The 18,357-nt window shown below is 39.7% G+C and overlaps 1 protein-coding gene across 1 annotated transcript in view; it reads right to left on the bottom strand.

Moving 5' to 3' along the window:
* prkcaa (protein kinase C, alpha, a) overlaps positions 1-18,054 on the bottom strand; it is a 99,580-nt gene extending 81,526 nt beyond the window's left edge. Inside the window, exons 1-2 of the mRNA XM_058072618.2 lie at positions 17,721-18,054; positions 14,345-14,376 (exon numbers count right to left, since the gene is read on the bottom strand). Of these exons, the coding sequence (XP_057928601.1) occupies positions 14,345-14,376; positions 17,721-17,890 (202 nt within the window). The 5' untranslated portion in view covers positions 17,891-18,054. The remainder of the gene's footprint in view (positions 1-14,344; positions 14,377-17,720) is intronic.
* Positions 18,055-18,357: the final 303 nt, after the last annotated feature.

The following is an 18,357-nucleotide window of genomic DNA, read 5'->3' as shown; positions in this document are numbered from 1 at the left end:
CCCATGTGTGGGTTTTCTCCGGGTACTCCGGTTTCCTCCCACATTCCAAAAACATGCTAGGTTAATTGAAGACTCCAAATTGTCCATAGGTATGAATGTGAGTGTGAATGGTTGTTTGTCTATATGTGCCATGTGATGTGGCTGGTGACCAGTCCAGGGTGTACCCCGCCTCTCGCCCGAAGATAGGCTCTTTTCAATTTACATATATTTCAAAATAAAGTGGACACACTATGTGTATGTTGAACAGCTTAGACACACAGCTATTAAACATGATTAAACATTAAATCAAAAGGTAAGAGTCACTCTTGGTATTGTATCATGATTTAGTGATATCAGTGAAATGTACCGCACATATCATTACCTTTATGAATCAATTTACACGAATGGCCATAAAACATGAGCCGTATTTTAACAGCAAAGCGCTTCATGTTGAGTAAATGGTTGGATTGAAAGTCATGTTAAAAATAAGAATTTCAGGTAAAAATCAATCGCCGGGAAGCACTTGAGATGTAACTTCAAGGTGAAGTTGTCAGAGGTCTTTTCTGCACTCATAGATGTTCCTCTTCAAACACAGAAGAGAAAGTAGTGGAAAAACAGAGTTTCATTTGGTATGAAAATGAATGGAAAAGAAAATAACCTTCATCCACCAGCACTTGTTACATAAGGAGCTTTTTTTCCCACCAGTTTATTTGTGAGAGGGAACATGCTTAGCTACCATCCATCCATTTTCTATACCTCACTAGGGTCATGCTAGAGCTGCTTTCGGGCGAGAGGTGGGGTATAGTGTATAGGTACCCAAAACTGCAAGGCTTACTCAAAGTAGGAAAATGTTCATATATTGGCACCGTCTTGGCAGCAGGAGAAATCTGCTGCATACAGTCACTTTATGTGCAAAATTTAAAGCATATGCAAGGTGGGTACGTGTGAAAGAGTGGGATTTAGTGCTGAGACAAATTAGTTGTGTAGTTTTAGCTGATAATGACTTCTTTCTAGAGCTGTGTTTAGAACATGTGTTGTGTTCATATCGTCACTCATGAATGTTGGCTCGGGTAAGAAAATTCAGAAAAAAAAAAAATTAAGCAAAAGCTGTGGCACAGCGGACGAGTGATTGGTTCGCAGATCTCACAGCTAGGAGACCAGGGTTCAATTCCACCCTCGGCCATCTCTGTGTGGAGTTTGCATGTTCTCCCCATGCATGTGTGGGTTTTCTCCGGGTACTCCGGTTTCCTCCCACATTCCAAAAACATGCTAGGTTAATTGGTGACTCCAAATTGTCCATAGGTATGAATGTGAGTGTGAATGGTTGTTTGTCTATATGTGCTCTGTGATTGGCTGGCGACCAGTCCAGGGTGTACCCCGCCGCTCGCCTGAAGACAGCTGGGATAGGCTCCAGCGACTCTCGTGAGGAAAAGCGGTAGAAAATGAATGAATGAATGAAGCAAAAGTTATCGGATCAGAGAAGATGACGAGGGACTCTTAATATATTATAGCTTAAAACGACTAACAATCGAGATCAGGGGGCATTAAATCCAAGGAGAAGGGGTCACAGCAGAATCCATCAGGCCAATCAGGGATGCAAATGATGAGATTTATAGTCTTATCACTGACAACCAGGAGGAGTAAACAGGAAAAAATAAAATCAATGTAGAACTCTGCTACCAGGACAACAGTCCCTTCCAACCAAATAGCAATGAACACACACATCTCCAAATTCAAGGGCGAAGCACAAGCAGTTGAATAGTAATGCTTTTACGAAGATGGAATCAAATGTATTTATTTATTGACTTTAATTGTATCATTATGTAAAAAAAATATTAGGATACAAAATTGTAGCAAATAATAATTAATTTACTTAAAAAATATGCTATACACCCTGGTAAGGAATATATGGTTTGTTATTGCACTTATATAAATGTTCTGTGTCCATTATTTCATTATATTTTACTAGTATTTGTTAGAATTACATAATATGTACTAATATGTTGTTCATATGTATTTCTGCTGTAATACACATCAATGTCATACACACTTGCTATGATTATCTGCTGGAGGCTAGAAACACCTTCTGCTTATACTCAACAGCCTTGGGCATTTTGGGATAGCTTGAATAGTTATTTTAGATTATACCTCTCTTCTCATATCCACATCCTATATATCAACATTTTCTCCTGGAGAGGTTCAGCATTTTTTGCAGGTATACAGTATATCATATAGAAAATATTCTTCAATAATATTAATTTAAGACCCAGTGCTATACAATTCAATAGTGAATGATAAGACTCTGCTGTCTTATGTTTGACATTTTCATTGTTACAAATCGAGTCGAGAAGGTCTAAAACATCTCATCAGATCAACAGTCTGTAACTGACAGTGCCTTCCTGTTGTTTTTCTTAGAGCCCCTCCATTAGATAATACCATTATCACATCAAAACTCTGGGCAATTAAATGCAGATTATACTGTAATTCAGAGTCTGGTGCATTAGTCTTTGCTGCATCATGAAGCTATCCAATACACCTCTAATGCATTCAGACATTCATATCCCACTCTAATCCTTGTTCAGTGCTGCTGCTCCCTAGGGATTAAGCAAGCCCCTCTTACTGTTAAAAGCATTCTGATCCCAACCAAAAGAGAGGTGCACCTCTGAAAGGTACACCTTCACACTTCACACTAAGCTTCATCCATCCATTTTCTATTATCCTCACTCGGGTCGCGGGTATGCTGGAGCCTATCCCAGCTGTCTTTGGGAGAGAGGCGGGGTACACCCTGGACTGGTCGCCAGCATATCACAGTGCACATATAGACAAACAACCATTCACACTCACATTCATACCTATGGACAATTTGGAGTCTCCAATTATCCAATTAACCTTTTGTGATCTTGGAGGAAAATTGAGTACCCGGAAAAAACCCACGCATACACAGGAAGAGCATGCAAACTTTCTCTGAACACAAGTTCAACTTGTTGAACTTGTTCAAGTGGAGCACAAAAATGTCACTTTCTTTACCCTTGAGGGTCTTTTTTGTGCTTGGCAAAGCAAAAATTAGGCAAGTCTAAGTTAGTGTTATGTAATAATAAAACACGGCTACTAATGTTTGTTGCACTGCACAACTGACACACTTATAGGGGATCTATTATGCGTTTTTCACTTTTCTGACTTATAAATGTTGTTACAATGTTGTATTCTCGTGTTGCCAAAGCGTCAGATAATGAGGTTTGCGCATTTAGAAGTGAGCACACAAAGAAATTTTGGATGGCTCTCCACACCGAATTCTACTGATGTCCGATCTTCCTGATATGAGCTGCACTCAGTAAACGCCGACCAACGTATCCGGAAGTCCTCAGGAGCGCTTGGGAGCGTGACCAATCTTCAGTCATATTCGAATCTGCTTGCTAACTGCCAGCACTAGTGTAGCTTCGTTGTGTTCATTTCATATATAGCCAATGCGCACAGACACATGCAGAGTGAGCCCTCTTGTCTTCCAGCCATTGTAACAAATTATGTCAATTTGTCGAGGACTCATAATTACCGACCTGTTTCTTCGATATTATCATTCGATAAATCAAGATATCCATTACCGGGACAAGCCTAACCAACGCTAATCAATAAATCCTGACACCACCTGGCCTAAAGAGTAACCTCATGGGATTTTAGAGGATCGCTACGCAGTAAGTTAAGAACAAGGGTTTACTTTAACAGGCCAACACAAGGTCAGTGTAAAATGCCAATGCAGACAATCCAGCTTTGGGACCGAGCAGTCACCACAGAGGCCTACTTTGCTTGCAGACAAATGTGAGGATTTGCAAACTGTTGACAGCATCAATTCACCAGCGCAGGGAAGGATTGTTCCCTTCTGCTCCCGTCCAGCCCAAAAGTTAATCTGCGTAAATGGGCACGCTTACGACAGGCAAATGACGAACAGGTGGCCCATTCATGAAAAGTCCTTCATTGAAGTAAAAGCTATTGTTAATCCCCCCCCATTAAGCAACAATTCTGTAATTCTGATCCCCCAAACATGATTGTCAACAAAACGGAAGAATAAACCCAAAGAGAACTGCATTGGTCGAAATATATTCATACCGTTAGGACTGCCATTTGGCAGAGTAGTGGTTAGGACATCTGCCTTCACAGTTAAGAGATCCCGGTTCAAAGCTCTGTTGGGCCATCACTCAGTGTTGTTTGGAAAATTGTGTGCCCGTGTTACACCATTCACATAAACACATTTTTATCCATTCACATTAATGCGAGACATAAATATTTGTCCGTCCATTCACACACACAACTATAATAAAAAATTAAAAAATTAAAAAATTAAAAAATTAAAAAATTAAAAAATTAAAAAATTAAAAAATTAAAAAATTTAAAAATTTAAAAATTTAAAAATTTAAAAATTTAAAAATTTAAAAATTTAAAAATTTAAAAATTTAAAAATTTAAAAATTAAAACAAAACAATAAAAAATTAAAAAATTAAAAAAATAACAAAATAAAAAAATAGAAAAAATTAAAAATAAATAATAAATATTCCTCTCTGTTCACTCACATGCACCCAGAATCTAGTAACCTAACTTAACTCTACAGGGGGACCCAATGTAAAGTGTTGTATTTTATCCCGAATTCCATTTTTTTTTTCAAATTTCAATGTTTCCATTTAAATTTTCTAGAATTGCGTTTTTTAACTTCTACGCTTATTTTACCAGCATAGAGTGTATTTATTAATAGAATACCCATTAAACAAAAATCCTTACATTTATTGATGCAATACATCATTGACCAATTTTGCCTCGTAATTCAGAAATGGATGTAGGTTAGCTCACTTTTCCAGTAGGATGTCAGCCTTCTACAAAATTGGAATGCCTGTGATTAGGGTGAAAGAAAATGTATTGAAGTTATTTTTTATGGCACCCTTATTTCGTTTACATAATTCGACAAAATTTGGCAAACAGTGCTCTTACTTTGAAGGCCAGAAGTGTGTTATGTGTTGAAGAACATGCCTCCGATCTTTAGTTCACTCAGAACTTGCACGTCAGTGGGCATTGTAAAAAAAAAAAAAACACAACACAGTGAAAACAAATCAATTAGATTTTGTCAAAATACTACGAAATTTGCCACACACCTTTCAAATTTTTTAAGCAATATGTGATTGCCAACATGCAAAACGTCTTGGCAGGGGGCACGGGAGGGACTTTATTTCCCATAAGTCATTGACCTTTTGTCTCATAATTAGAAAACTTTGAGGATAAATGTATTATACGTCTTCCAAAGCATTTTCAACACAACCCATAAGAGGTGCCACAAATGTAATTTGTCACGACAATATTGTTTTGAAGCTAAATCTGAATAAGGGTTAGATTTCTGAAAGATAATTAGAGTGTGATAGCTTTCAACCTGAAGAGGCAATATTAAAGTGGCTAAGCAGTTTGGATTTCCCCGAAAGTCTCTCACCTCTCTTCCTGTTCCTCACTAATCAATTCAGACCAGCTGCATTAAGATTAGACAAATCCATCACAGCACCTTGCATTATTTATCATCTAGATTCTCACTGTGTGTTTGAAAGACACACATTTTGTGTGTGTGTGTGTGTGTGTGTGTGTGTGTGTGTGTGTGTGTGTGTTTAGTAGTGTTTGTACTAGAAAGGACTACTGTTTGTCAGCCTATTGGGACAATGTTGTCAGAGCCTTCAGACAGAGAAGACAGAGCCTTCTCCATCGCTGCCCCCACCCTCTGGAACTCTTTGCCCCATTCACTCCGTGCTTGCCCTGACCTTCCCAGTTTCAAAAAACAACTAAAAACCCACCTCTTTAAATCTGTTTTTAATGTCTAACTTTTTATATTTGACTGCTGTGCTTTTACTCATGTTTTAAATATGTATTAACAAATGAATGTTGTATTTTGGTGTGTCTTCTGTTTACTTGCTTTATTCAACTCCATTCTTCTGTAAAGTGTCTGAGTATTTTTGAAAAGCGCTATACAAATAAATTGTATTATTATTATTATTATTATTATATGTAAACAGTGCTCACAAGGGGAGTAACTGTGTGTATTTTAAATAGCACAGTTGTATCTGCTACAGCAGGTACATTTACATGCACAAAAAGATTTTGAATGAATATGGTTGAAACCAATGTTTTAAAATGCATGTACTAAACACCTATGGAATTAAGATACTTGGATTGGAAACCAGTTTCGATCATCGATCAATCATTGGAGCAGGCAGTCTGTACATGCGTCAATCTCAAAAGGGAGGGCTGAAACCCAGAAGTGAAAAAAGCAAGTATTGCGACCTCCTTTTACCTTTTGCTGCTGAGAGGGTAAGAAAGGGTCCTCCCATTTAAGGCACACTTCAGTCAATATCTTGGGCTTGGTGGGTTTATTATTCACTCAGCTATCACAGAGATAAGGCATGAAACGAAACCAGGTTGACAAACTTACATACTTTGGTGATTACGATGGCGGATATGAAAAAAAGAAATGTGTTTCCTGTATTACTTCCACAAGTGCACATATCTGCCTATGCCCACGTGACTACTCCCTTCACACCTCTGCAGAGAGCAACATACGTAGATATGTCTGCTACAGGTGATTTGTAGATCTATTTTTGTACCAACATAAAACAGTATAGCATGTACATGTACTGCTGTGTCTGCTGGTATGACTAGGCTCCATATTCAGTTCCAAGGTTCTTCAATGGGTTCTCACAACTACTATTATTCCCGATTATTCCTGCACCAGCTGACTATCTGGCCCATCCAGCACTACAGAAACAGGTGATGAAGTGAGTGCTCTCACCATCTGTAGTACATCTGGGTCACTTCTCTTCCCTAACATCCCCTACTCAAACCTCAATCACAGTCAATCATGTGACCTAACGCTGTCTTTTCTTTCGTCTGTATATACCAGACACGCCTGTTGTAAAGCAATACTGCTGTGGCAAAACAATCATCCAGTTCACTCATACTGCATGACTAAGCTGCTGAACGGGGCAGGTTAATAAAAGCACCACCATGTGGTGTATCTGTCATAAAAAAATAATAGCAGGGGTGCATGTTTTACCATATTTTCACCCTTTTGTGTGTGGCAGTCCAGGAGTAAAAGAGTTAGTTAGTGTACGCAAACACAATACATACACTGAGGAAGGTTTAAACGCAACCTACAGAACTTAAATAACATACTGTATGTCAACTCTGTCACATAATAGTCACATAATATCAATTTTACAGAACATAGCATAACTATAAACCTAGAAATCTTTTGTATTATTTATCAGTTATTCGAGCGGATTTAAAATCTTTTCCAAAAGTGACCTGTCTTTGAGTGATAGAAGAGCAATGTTAAATATAGCCCCTGTTGACCTCTGTCCCCCCTCGCCCCCTGCCTTGTAAACACACACATAGACACATTTGCATTACACTGTTCTGCTTTGTGAACGTGAATGAATCTTGATGTTGGAGCCAAGGAAGCAGCAGGTGGCCTGTCATACCATGTTATTGCCAAAGAGTACAGATTGGACACTAAGTGCTAATTTCTGCTGTTTTAACAGCAAGCAATGAAAAGACCGGACATGTAGAAGAGGGAAAGTCATGCAAGGGTAGAGTCTTTCCAACAACAAGCAGGCGATAGTCACGCCCTGAGAGCGAGGGTTTTTAACAGCAGCACAGAAAGAGTTAACATTGCGTCACAGTGGGCACCTTAAAAGTCCCTTCCAGTTGGATTTGAGCCAGCGACCTATGGATTTCAGCATATTGACTCTACAGTTCTTCACACCACCACCAATTTTTTTGATACTGTTGTTGTATCGAGACCACAGCATGCACATCTGCAGAACTCACAACAGGACACAGAGACAACACAAACTGTGGTGCAAAAAGTACCCCAGTCAGTCCTATTGCAGGAATTTGGTTCAAACCAGCTTAATTATATCATGCTCGACTTTTCCAGGATCAGAATCAGATTAACACATGTAGACCAGTGTTTTTCAACCTTTTGTTACATTGGAAAAATTTTGCGGCACACCAATGACCAACATTATTTGCTTCTTTCAGTTTTTTCCTGATTACGGACTCGCCACAGCAGATTCTTTTGATCCTGCATTCTAATTTAACAAACAATGTTACAAAATGTCACCACTACCTCTCACGTGCATCACTAATTCTATTAGAGGAACGAGGCAATCAGTTACGTGTTGCCACACGGACGAATATTACATTGCTCTGCCAGTCTTTACACCAATGACACGCGACAATTACATAATATTTGCAGAAAATTATTAATACATGTTAATTTAAAAAGTAATATTGAATAATTCCTCATGGCACACCTGATGATTTCTCATGCACAGTTGTTGAAAATCACTGATGTAGACTATGTGACTGAAAAACACACCCATCTTGTATGTATACACTATGTATACGCTTTTTGTACATGCTATCATGGAAGCTCATGGCACCAGTGGCAGAATACACATTCAAATGTTACCAAGCTGTAGAAAGCTACGTTATCCAATTGGCAGCTTTTGGCATGTAGCATTCTTGTCCTCTACCCACATGGCTAAACAAGCTGAAAGGACCTAAATTGTGTGAAAAGTTTGAAACTATTTATGACTGTTTTCGTGCATGTAATTGTTTTTCTCATGTGGTACCATAACACACTCACTCACACCTTGTGTGTATTGGTGCTCTGAAGGAAGCGTATTCTTGTTCAAAAGACTATTAGGCTAAATCGCTTCCTCTTTTCACCAGCTGTATTGCAGTCTTAGGAGGAAACACACAGGCCAAATTGCAATTTGATCAAGTTGTCAGAGCAAAGGTGAAGTAACAATTACAGGTAATGAGAGAATGTGTGTTCTAGCCAGCATTAACACAAATGGGATTTACCTTTCAAATGTCGACACGCACGTAGTTGACTCTATGGCGGATATTCTAAGCACTGTTCAAACAGCTCCAAGCTATGTGCATAAATAAGATGGAACAAGCGTACCGTAATTATTCTCAAGTCAACAATGCTGTTGATCGCAAGACAAGGACCTCAAATGATTTTAAGTTAAGAACGGATTCACGGATTAGGGCAACACCCCACTTTCCTATAAGAATGCGCAAGAACTCCAAAAATTGGGGGTAGATGCCTCAATAAGTGATATAAAATAATTTGGTTTCAACCAGGTCTCGCAAAGACCTATTGTATCAAGACTGTGGTCTCTTATGAGATCATTAACAAACGCAGCCTTTGAGGAGAGCAATTTAATATTTATAAGGTCAATTTTTGTTAAAGTGAGTGTGTTCATCCCCAGACAATTCATTGATTGCTTTGTCTAGAATCCATGTTATATTTTGATAAGAATTTGATAAGAAGTTAATACCATAGGTGTCTGGGAGCTATTAAGTCCAGCCTAGCGCCAGTTAGCCATAAAATTACAGACTCCACACCCGTTCTAGCAGGCTCGCTAATCACCTGTGCCCTGACTTGTTCTAGTGTGTGATGTCATGTGAGGGTCAAGTAGTGATCTATATTTCTAGAAGGGGTATGAGCGCTTTCCCCACTTTGCTGCAGTACAAATACAATTTATACATGATAACAATGTTAAGCATTATCCCTTTCGCCGGTCACATGGTCAGGAGATTGGGAAGATCAGGGTTTGAATCTCCACTTACACATATCTGTGTGGAGTTTGCATGTTCTCTCCGTGAGTGTGTGGGTTTTCTCCAGGTACTCCCAGTTTCCTCCCACAGTCCAAAATCATGCATGTTAAGTTAATTGGCAATGTTTGTCTATATGTGCCCTGTGATTGGCTGGCAACCGGTCCAGGGTGTACCCCGCCTCTAGCCCAAAGACAGCTGGGATAGGCTCCAGCACTCCCCGCGACCCTAATGAGGATAAGCCACATAGAGAATGAATGGATTATTACTGAATAATCTATAAACTGGTTACCAAATTGGAATTTAGTACATGTTAAGCACAGGAAAGGAAAAAATTAAATACTGACACATGGAGAAAGAGTAGAATTAAATAAGCTCTGCTTCCTCCTACTCTTTTTTTTCTGTCTATTTAAACATGTTTTAAGCATGTTGGAAATAAACTAATCCATTACCAACAATTTAAAATAGCATAGGCATGTATTTCACACAACTGTTCCTACATATCGCTGCTTTAAGGAGGGCAGCGAGCAGTCCACCAGACAGCTATGGTACATCTATATAGCAATGCTGAGCTTGATCCCAAAAAAAAAAACAAGTCACAGACGAGAACTACTGCTGAAGGATAAATGTGATGAGTGGAAGTGCACAGGAGCAGCAGGCCAAAGCCTTGAAATAAGACTCTGCAAGAAAAGTAGCCAACAGTCAACAGAGAGATTGTTCACAAGGCAGACACCATCGAGACGAGTTTCCGCAACGCTAACTTTACTCTAGCATTTCATTGCTCATGTCATGTTGACAGGGTGTAGACACTACATTTAGGGTACGATTTCCACATTAAGGGAATAAGGAATCATGGACTGGGCCAATAAAAAAAGAATCTCCAGTTAAAACGCACAATCTTGCGAATAAGTATGTCATAAAATATATCTTACATTAATAACACAATAGGAACTGCACTGGTGACATCTTTGTGTGGATTTTGCATGTTCTGTGTGTGTGGGTGGGTTTTCTCCGGGTACTCCGGTTTCCTCCCACATTCCAAAAACATGCTAGGTTAATTGGTGACTCCAAATTGTCCATAGGTATGAATGTGAGTGTGAATGGTTGTTTGTCTATATGTGCCCTGTGATTGGCTGGCAACCAGTCCAGGATTTTCCCCGCCTCTTGCCCAAAGACAGCTGGGATAGGCTCCAGCACCCCCGCGACCCTCGTGAGGAAAAAGCGGTAGAAAATGAATGAATGAATGAACGAAGCTCGAACATGCCAACTGCTAAAACTGACATCTATACAGAACATTTGCTTCACGGATTAATCCAAAAATGCACCCACATATTCATTTAATGAGCTTCTAAACTGGGATATATTTTGTATTTCAAAAAAAGCCAAATCAATCCTTGAAATGTCCTGCTTCATAGTCGACAATGTAACTACACTAGTGATGTAATACCGTGCAATCTGCCCTATTTTTAGCAAAAGGACATTTATGGGGATGAAAATGAAATGTCAATCCCGTTAAGAGAAATGCCATCCTCCCGTTTATTATCTTGTCATTTTCAAACAGCGACTGAGAGGCCGCCTGGTCTGACCTCCACTTTACAGGAGAGCCTTAGCCTTAATAATTTATGGTGAAACAGATCTTACAAAGTGAGGACCTTTCCTACTTTTAAAAGCTGCAATGGAAACGATCGCCTCTTGATAAGGTGGACATTATTTATTCAACATGTCTGGGCAGGGAATTTATGAAAAAAAAAAAAAAAAGAAGATGTGGACGGTTTACACTTATTTTTGATACAGGCTAGGTCTACACGGAACAAATTGAAAAACTTGAATCAATATTTTACAATGCATTTGGGTCTGATCCTCATGATTTTAAGGTCTATGAAAATTTGATTCTTGGAAAATTCCAGGAAAGGGTGAGCCTTTTCCATTTTCAGTATTATATTTACGTGCAAATGCTTTTCTATGTCTTTGGTTAAATGTTTGAACTTCATAGCAAAACTTTATTTGGAATTTTGCCCATCATCCACAATCCTTGACATGAACACACATATATAATAGACTCGACTAATTAATGCACATAATGGGACACACCTATTCCACCACCAAAGCACCTCCAAAAAAGCTTTATGGTTTGATATACATGCTGTGATGATGTAACAGGCATTTTTTTTTCTTTTCTGACTGAAATAGCATTAATTTTAGGAGGTTTTTGCGTGACCATCTCATATATGAAAAGGTGGGACAGTACCAGTAAAGCTGAGCAAAAATAACAGCTTGCTATAAAAGCACGTCACGAGGTGCTGTCAACACCTTAGAGTCTTTCGCGGTCGCACTTCCACCTGACCGCCATCAGGTGGGTTGCTGGCAGTCACGGATGCTTGCACGGCAACACCACCACCACCACCACCACACAGAGTGAGAACATTTCCCTCCTACAGACACGTCAGACTCCACGAAGCATCTCCATTTATTAGAATGATGCAGCAAGCTAGGGCCTCTGAATGTCTCACACCCTCAGGAGAAAAGCTTCTAATCATTAGGCTCAAATGTCTTGCAGGGTGTTTATCTTTATGTCTACAACAGATACAAGCTTTGTGTCTGAATGCCCTGGTGAGAGGAATCTAGTAATAATCCTCCGTGCTTTGCACCTGGTCACACCTGCTAGATGTGGACTGTGACAGTACGTACTTTTATCTTGCATCTAAGAGGACGCCGCTAAAAATGCAGCAATAAATGCTGGTGGTGACAACGTTGGGATGTGTGGGAGCTCTGATTACCATTCAGTGTTACCAAATGTAAATGAGACATTTTTATATACAAAACAATTGGTGTTTTCTTATGCATTTAAGTTGAGGTTCTTGTGGTCCAAGGGAAATCCATCCATTATCTGTACCGCTTATCCTCACAAAGGTCATGGGTATGCAGGAGCCTATCCCAGCTGTCCTTGGGCGAGAGGCGGGGTACACCCTGGACTGGTCGCCAGCCAATCACAGGGCACATATAGACAAACAACCATTCACACTCACATTCATACCTATGGACAATTTGGAGTCGCTAATTAACCTAAGGGCGGCACGGCGGTCGAGTGCTTAGCGCGCAGACCTCACAGCTAGGAGACCAGGGTTCAATTCCACCCTCGGCCATCTCTGTGTGGAGTTTGCATGTTCTCCCCGTGCATGTGTGGGTTTTCTCCGGGTACTCCGGTTTCCTCCCACATTCCAAAAACATGCTAGTTTAATTGGCGACTCCAAATTGTCCATAGGTATGAATGTGAGTGTGAATGGTTGTTTGTCTATATGTGCCCTGTGATTGGCTGGCAACCAGTCCAGGGTGTACCCCGCCTCTCACCCAAAGACAGCTGGGATAGGCTCCAGCACCCCCTGCGACCCTCGTGAGGAAAAAGCGGCAGAAAATGAATGAATGAATAAATAATTAATCTAAGTTGGAATGTGGGATGAAAATCAGTGCACAGGGAGAACATGCAAACTCCACACAGAGATGCCCGAGCGGGGAATCGAACCCGGATCTCCTAACTTTTCCACTGTGCAGCCCATATCAATAGATTAGCCACTTATTTCTTAAGAATGTTATTGATTCTGAGAGATGATTAAAATTAGTCACTTATTTGTGAAGAATTTTAATGATGCTGAGAAGATCTGGCAAACTACTACTACATGTGCCTTCCTTCCTCAGGGGAGCATTACTCAAATCGACAGAAGTGGCTGTTCATCTCCAGATTGCAACCTGAAATTGAACAGACCGGAGCGTACCTGGCAAAGCTAACCTACAGTCGTAAATGTTTTCAGCTGCTGGATAACTTCTATTTCATAACAAGAATAAGTAAGTTGTAGGTATCTTTATACACTTGCATATGCATGGAATTTTCTGCAATCAAGACTGGGTCAAATCATACTGTGCATGCACCGATTAACTTCTTGTTAGTCATGACCGCAGCTGACTTACTCTTTGTTAGCATAGAAAAGATCTGTATGATGTGCCACACAATTCTAATTATTCATTAGGTAAAAGTAAAAAAATGTAAATGGAATTCATGCCTATGGTAAGTGTATGTAAAATGCACTTGCAAGTTTTATTGTTACTAATACTATATCTTATTCATATTATGCATACTAGGAATAATATATGTTGTATAATATTTTCACCATTGTTAAATAAATGCACTACTTCTAGCAAGCATCACAAAGTCCAACATTTCCTACACTCGTTAGGGGTGACAAAGCAAGGAGACGTTTCAAGTACAAAATGATTTCCTGCTGGCCTTGGAGAGCAAGAGCAATGCTTCAGCATTCTTTTGCTCAATCTCACTTTCTGCAATGCTATTCTCAAACTGCAGTATTGTGTTGTATGCTAGGGCTTCACTTTCTTGCTAAATATTTGGAAAATTACAACATAGAGGAAAACAATGTTCTTTGAGGCCCATCTCAGTCGTTCTCCACATTGGAGCAACGATCAACATTCAGGTTGGGAGTAAATACTGGAGTTGCATGCCAGAATTGCAAGTAAAATATTATGCAGGTGTACTGTAAGCGCTGTTGGTACATTAAAATGAAGGTTTTGTGTATCCATACATTGATAGTGTTAACCACATAACCACTGGCCATCTTCCCCTGTCTGTCACAATTCATAAACAGACATATCACACATACATATTAAAACAAACATCCTCTCTGAATAAACCAGAAATTGGGTTTACCTTGGCACTGGAACCCTTGTTTTCCAAAGCCCCTGTAGACACAAACGAAAGCAGAATTAAATGATCACATGACCACTATCACTGCCACACACAATCAGAAAGATCTTGTTATTTATATAAAAGAGTAACATACAGTTCAGTCACCTATAGAAGTAAAATCGTGATGCGTTTGCTGGTTGCCTTTTCAGGTTTCAGGTTTTGCATTTTTTGCACAAAAAATGCTTGCTTTTATTTAGTAGCAAATCATTCATTCATTCATTTTCAACCGCTTATCCTCACAAGGGTCGCGGGGGTGCTGGAGCCTATCCCAGCTGTCTTCGGGTGAGAGGTAGGGTACACCCTGGACTGGTCGCCAGCCAATCACAGGGCACATATAGACAAACAACCATTCACACTCACATTCATACCTATGGACAATTTGGAATCGCCAATTAACCTAGCATGTTTTTGGAATGTGGGAGGAAACCGGAGTACCCGGAGAAAACCCACGCATGCACGGGGAGAACATGCAAATTCCACACAGAAATGGGAGTGTGGGCCGTGCAAATTAATGATATAAAAATGAAATGTTTGTTAATACTGACATTTCTTTCAATTAACGTATGTTTTCCACATAGTCTAAACCAGGTGTGTCCAAAGTGTGGCCCTGCACACCATTTATGGTCCATGGTTGTATTTTTATTGGTCCTCGGCACATTCTACAAATAGGATTAAACAACAAAATTTTAAAAATGGTGAGAGGAAAAAAAGGAGTCATTTTATAGGAATAAAAACAAAAACTGAAAAAGTAAGTTTAAGATTAAGGGGAAAAGTAGCATAAAGGTGAAATATTAAATGTTTGGAAAATTAGGTTGGGAAAAAGTTATAATATTGCAATAATAAAGTCAAAATATTAGGAGACTAAAGTCATACTATTACAAGAAACAATGTACACGAACAACAATGAAATATTTGAAAAAACATTTTAAACAGCAAAAAAAGTGAGGAGAAAAGTTTCATATTATTACAAAAGCTGAGATGCAGGCTGTTTTTTTTAAGTAAAAAAGATATTTCAGCATATCTACACGGTTTGATTTAAAACAAATGTAAAAGTGAACCTTTTATTTTTCAGTATGCAGCCCCTGGTTGTAAAAATACCACTGGTCTTATTCCACTGTGCACGCATTCTGAAGTTTTTGGGTCTGGAATGCAATGGAAGCCATGTAGTGAGCTATTCCTGCCAGATCCGCTAATAAGTCTGAACAATCATGAGGTCATCGCCACAGTGTTTTGTTAGTTAAGCCCTCCCAGGAAACAAAGTGGACTTATCCTCCTTCCGCTGATACAATAGGGATTGTAACAAGTTGTAGACTGTAACCCCGGACATGTTTAGTTCTCCCAAGCATGGACTAAGGAGCGGCATGGGGAACATGTCGTGCTGTAAAACTGTCATGGTCATAAACCACAGGCAGCATAGGGCCTGAGATCATACTAGCACTTGCAACAGTGGACCGCTGTGAACATGGGGGTATATTTACAGTGGAATGGTAATGGTAACGGTTTCATTTTATTTCAACATGCATACAAGTTACATCGCAATACATAAATTGGAATGTCTAGAGTCCAACAAAATCCCAAATCTATCATCTTCATTTTTTGTTTGTGCCACTTTTGAGAGACGAGGCCCTGAAATGTTACTTTTTCATGACAGTATGCAGGAAAAAACCTCCTTCCTCTTCGGCATGATAAGACCTCTGACATGCTAGTAGCCTGTTGAGCCCGTCTTGTGGATATGTCACCACTTCATGTAGGCCAGTATAAAAAACAGGCTTTGCTACACGTGTTAAAATAAAGCCTAGAGCTCTACCAACTATCAGTCAGTCAGCTACAGAAGTAGGCGCTATAAGTTTGTTCAAAACGCTCGGTTTTCAAAAGGCGTGGTAAAACTGCCCCTTTGTGATGTCACAGATGGGCGGATTTCCTTATATGGTTCATAGTTAGGTGTGCTCAATCCAAGCGGAGTCGGCCCGTGGGTGGAATAAATTAAAACATACAATTGTGACAGGAAGCAAAAAAAACAAAGGAAATACAGCTGGAATAGGTGCAGATTCAGCAAGATCTAAAAAGTTTCTTTTGCGGGTCCCCTTTTAAGGGGTCCTTTTATGCTCATTTTGTTGTTGTATGTGATATATGGCATATATTAGATTGGATAAGTGCAGATTTATAGTTTAGAATTATAAAGTGGAAAGAAATATATGAAATAGCACTTCTTGGAGGCACAGGGCACTGTGACAGGTGTGAACGAACACAACTCATTAGCCTTAAAGCTATACACACAAAATGGATTGTTGCCAGGTGGGCTTAGTAAAAGCACTTTTATATTTTTACCTCCACCAAGCACATATTTTTACTTGATATGTTCTGAATAGATTTGGATGACATTTTCTGAAATTTTCAGAAATGGGACATGGATTCTTCCATTCTTCCTGAATCAATTTTGGAGGTGAACCGGATCGCCATTTAAGGATCTTTCAACATTGCCACAAAAATTGCCAGGGTACTTGGAAAAATAATACAGGACAAGTTCCCAATGTGTTCTGCAAAATGAAGCTTGGCAGAGGTCTGTGCCCTCTGAGTGCTTTACTAGTAAGAATTAAGCTTTCAATATATTTTGGTTACTTCCTATGAGTGTTGAAATACAATACAGCAAACTACAACCACAACAATAAACCTACTATAAATCTAGGAATCTACACACTGTAACTACTGAGTGGTTAATAAGTGTTTCAAATACAATATAGTCCACATTAAATACATAATCAACAAATGCATATACCACAAATGTGATGACTTTGGGGCTTTGTAATAGCCACTTGTGATATTAACTGCAGACTAGTCGTGAGGAAAAAAACGCTCTGTATGCTTTTGCACAGATCCTACTTTTTATTTGCATATTCTTCCCAAAAATTTAAATTTTCACTCCAGAAATAATCTAGATGCATTGCAGTACGTCTCAACTATATATGTGAGCAGAGGGAATCTATGACTCATGTGAAATTTTAATCAGCCTCAGAAGGAAACATTACAGGAAACGTCTCTTATCCAAAGAGCTTCCAAATGTGAGTGGCATGCAAAAACAAAGTCCGTGTTTTAAGGAGTAAAAAAAAAAACGTGGCCCCTCCCATATTGGCACAGGATCCGTCAGGAAGTCTACTTTTGACACCTCAGTTGACAAGGAGGTGAGATTTGCAGGATCAGGTGCAGAAAAGTTGCAAAGTGAAGTTGCGTAACATGATGGAAGGAGGTTCGGGGGGGTGCCAAGTTGCAATAATATGCAACAGGCTGCAAGCACTGAGGTGGTTACGGGGTGGGGGGGTTTAGGAGACAGATTGCTTACCAGATGAAGTCCGTGCAGTGGCTGCAGAAAGTCGGCTGCTTGAAGAACCGGGCTGTGAACTTGTGGTTCTTCACTTCGTGGACGTTTTTCTGCCTCAGAGCTCCTTTGCGAGCAAACCGATTAGCCACGTCCACGGTGGACGACTCGTTCAAACTTGTTGTATCGGCCATTGTTGAGCGCTGCAAGCTCGGCGTCGCTGTCCTAGAGTGCCTTTTTTTCGTGTGTGGACTTCAGGAAGAAGCCAGCTGAAACACACGCTGTGGACTTTAGTGTGTGTGAGGGTTTCCCCGCCTGTCGCTGACACTGGGCTGCTCCGCTGACAGCTTCACACATCGTCAAGTTAGCCATTCGCACTACATCCGGTATTACCCTTCAAAGTAAAGGCTCACACTTTGTCGACGTTGAAACCTGTTACGCAAATTAAGTTTTTCATTAACATGAGCTTGTTTTGGGCTTGTTTTTGTTTGATTGCAACTTCCGTTTCTCCATAAGGGACAATCAATATAAACAGAAATAAACGTCTAATTGTAAACAAAGCATATAGGTCAGGTTTCAATACAGTACTACATTCTAGTAGGGAAAGTGGCAACCACATCTTTGGTTATTTCGCAGTTGTCTCCAATTTTACATTACTCCC

This window comes from Doryrhamphus excisus, linkage group LG9, assembly GCF_037039965.1.
Source record: "Doryrhamphus excisus strain RoL-2023G ecotype Guam linkage group LG9, RoL_Dexc_Guam_v1.1, whole genome shotgun sequence".
NCBI classification, from domain to species: Eukaryota; Metazoa; Chordata; class Actinopteri; order Syngnathiformes; family Syngnathidae; genus Doryrhamphus; species Doryrhamphus excisus.
This window is presented reverse-complemented; position numbering and strand designations above follow the sequence as displayed.